Source organism: Pygoscelis adeliae, unplaced genomic scaffold (genome assembly GCF_000699105.1).
Source record: "Pygoscelis adeliae isolate BGI_AS28 unplaced genomic scaffold, ASM69910v1 Scaffold531, whole genome shotgun sequence".
NCBI classification, from domain to species: domain Eukaryota; kingdom Metazoa; phylum Chordata; class Aves; order Sphenisciformes; family Spheniscidae; genus Pygoscelis; species Pygoscelis adeliae.
The window spans coordinates 285481-286988 of record NW_008824116.1 but is presented as its reverse complement, the minus strand read 5'-3'; the positions used below and the strand labels follow the sequence as shown (position 1 = coordinate 286988).

General features: G+C 65.1%; 1 protein-coding gene across 1 annotated transcript in view; it reads left to right on the top strand.

Moving 5' to 3' along the window:
• The window catches only part of LOC103925579, a gene marked incomplete at both ends in the record, with an annotated part of 7040 nt that extends 5535 nt beyond the window's left edge, over positions 1 to 1505 (top strand). The window contains 5 exon segments of the mRNA XM_009334309.1: positions 220 to 375; positions 499 to 599; positions 971 to 1151; positions 1153 to 1209; positions 1329 to 1505. Coding sequence (XP_009332584.1) covers positions 220 to 375; positions 499 to 599; positions 971 to 1151; positions 1153 to 1209; positions 1329 to 1505 — 672 coding nt within the window.
• Between the last annotated feature and the right edge of the window lie 3 nt (positions 1506 to 1508).

Below are 1508 nucleotides of genomic sequence, written 5' to 3'. Positions count from 1 at the left end.
GGGGGACAGCTGTGCCTATGGCCTCTTCCCCTTCCCTCCCCACAGCACCAAGCCCTGCCAGCCCCGGATGGGAAGCGAGGGTGACGAGACCTGCTGCGATGGCAGTTCTGCTGAGGGCTTGCTGTGGGAGGAGGAGCAGGGCTGGGCTCTGCCCCAGCGCTGCGCGCGGGCGGTCTGCTCTCGCTGTCCCTGCTGGCCAGGGGAGTTCTTTGATTCTGTCCCGCTGCAGGCTCCAGCGCTGCCTCGCTCTACCCCGTCCTCAACTTCCTGCTGTACGTGCCAGAGCGTTCCCACTCCCCTCTGTACATCCAGGACAAGGACGGAGCCCCAGTGAGCACCAACGCCTTCCACAGCCCCCGCTGGGGCGGCATCATGGTACGGGGCCGTGGGGTGCTGACAGCGCTCGGGCGAGGCGATGACTCCCCGTCCCCAGCGAGTGCTGGCAGCCCTGCCAGCCCCAGGGCTCTGGCTGTGCCTCGCTGACACGCTCTCCTGCAGGTTTACAACGTTGAAACCCCTGCTTCCCCCCAAGCCTCCCTCCCGCTGCACGTGGACGTGGACATGGTGCGAGTGATGGAGGTTTTCCTGGCCCAGCTCCGGTGAGGATGCGCTCTTCCCTCCCGGGGCCTCTGCGTGCTCTCCTGGGACACACTGGAAATCGATGGGGTCAGAGCAGGCCGTACCCATGCAGCTCGTTCGCTCCTCCGTGGGCTCGGGGAGGCTGAGGGTGGCTTTTCGTGGCCTTCGAGGTGCTGACCACCAGCCAGCACTGCTCTCTGGCCAGGGGTGCTGGCACATCTCTCGTATCCCGAGGTGGGAGGCTTCTCTTGTCCTGCCCCTTGTGCAGGAGGCCATCAGGTGTGGGTTGAGCCCGGCCAGGACTGAATGCACCAGAGAAGGGGAAGAGCCGGGACTGCACGTGGGACCGCAGGCTTGTGACGTGGGCTGGGACCTTCCCCTCTACTCCCAGGTTACTGTTCGGATTATCTCGGGAGGAGCTGCCCCCTGAGTTCCTGCTGGAGAGCCCAGGGAACGAGGGGCTGGCCGACTGGGAGCTGGACCGCCTGCTCTGGGCCCGCACTGTGGAGAACATCGCCACCGTGTCCACCACCTTGACCTCGCTGGCCCAGCTCCTGGACATTGACCGCGATGGCCCAGCTCCTGGACAAGATGGGGAACATAGTCATCAAAGACGATGTTGCCTCTGAGGTAGAGCTGGGGCACCCTGAGGTGGGCAGTGCCCAGGCCTGGCGGCGAGCGAGGCCCCCAGGCTTGTTCCTGCGGTCCTCCCTGGCCAGGGACTGACTGTTGGTGGTGTTCCCACACAGGTGTACCGAGCGGTGACCTCGGCGCAGAGTGCCATGGCCAAGCTTGCCGTGGGCCACCTGCACTCGGCTTTCCAGGCCAGCAAGGAGGCAGTCACCTCCTCGGAGCGGGCCTTCTTTGACCCGTCTCTGCTCCATCTCCTCTACTTCCCTGACGACCAGAAATTTGCCATCTACATCCCG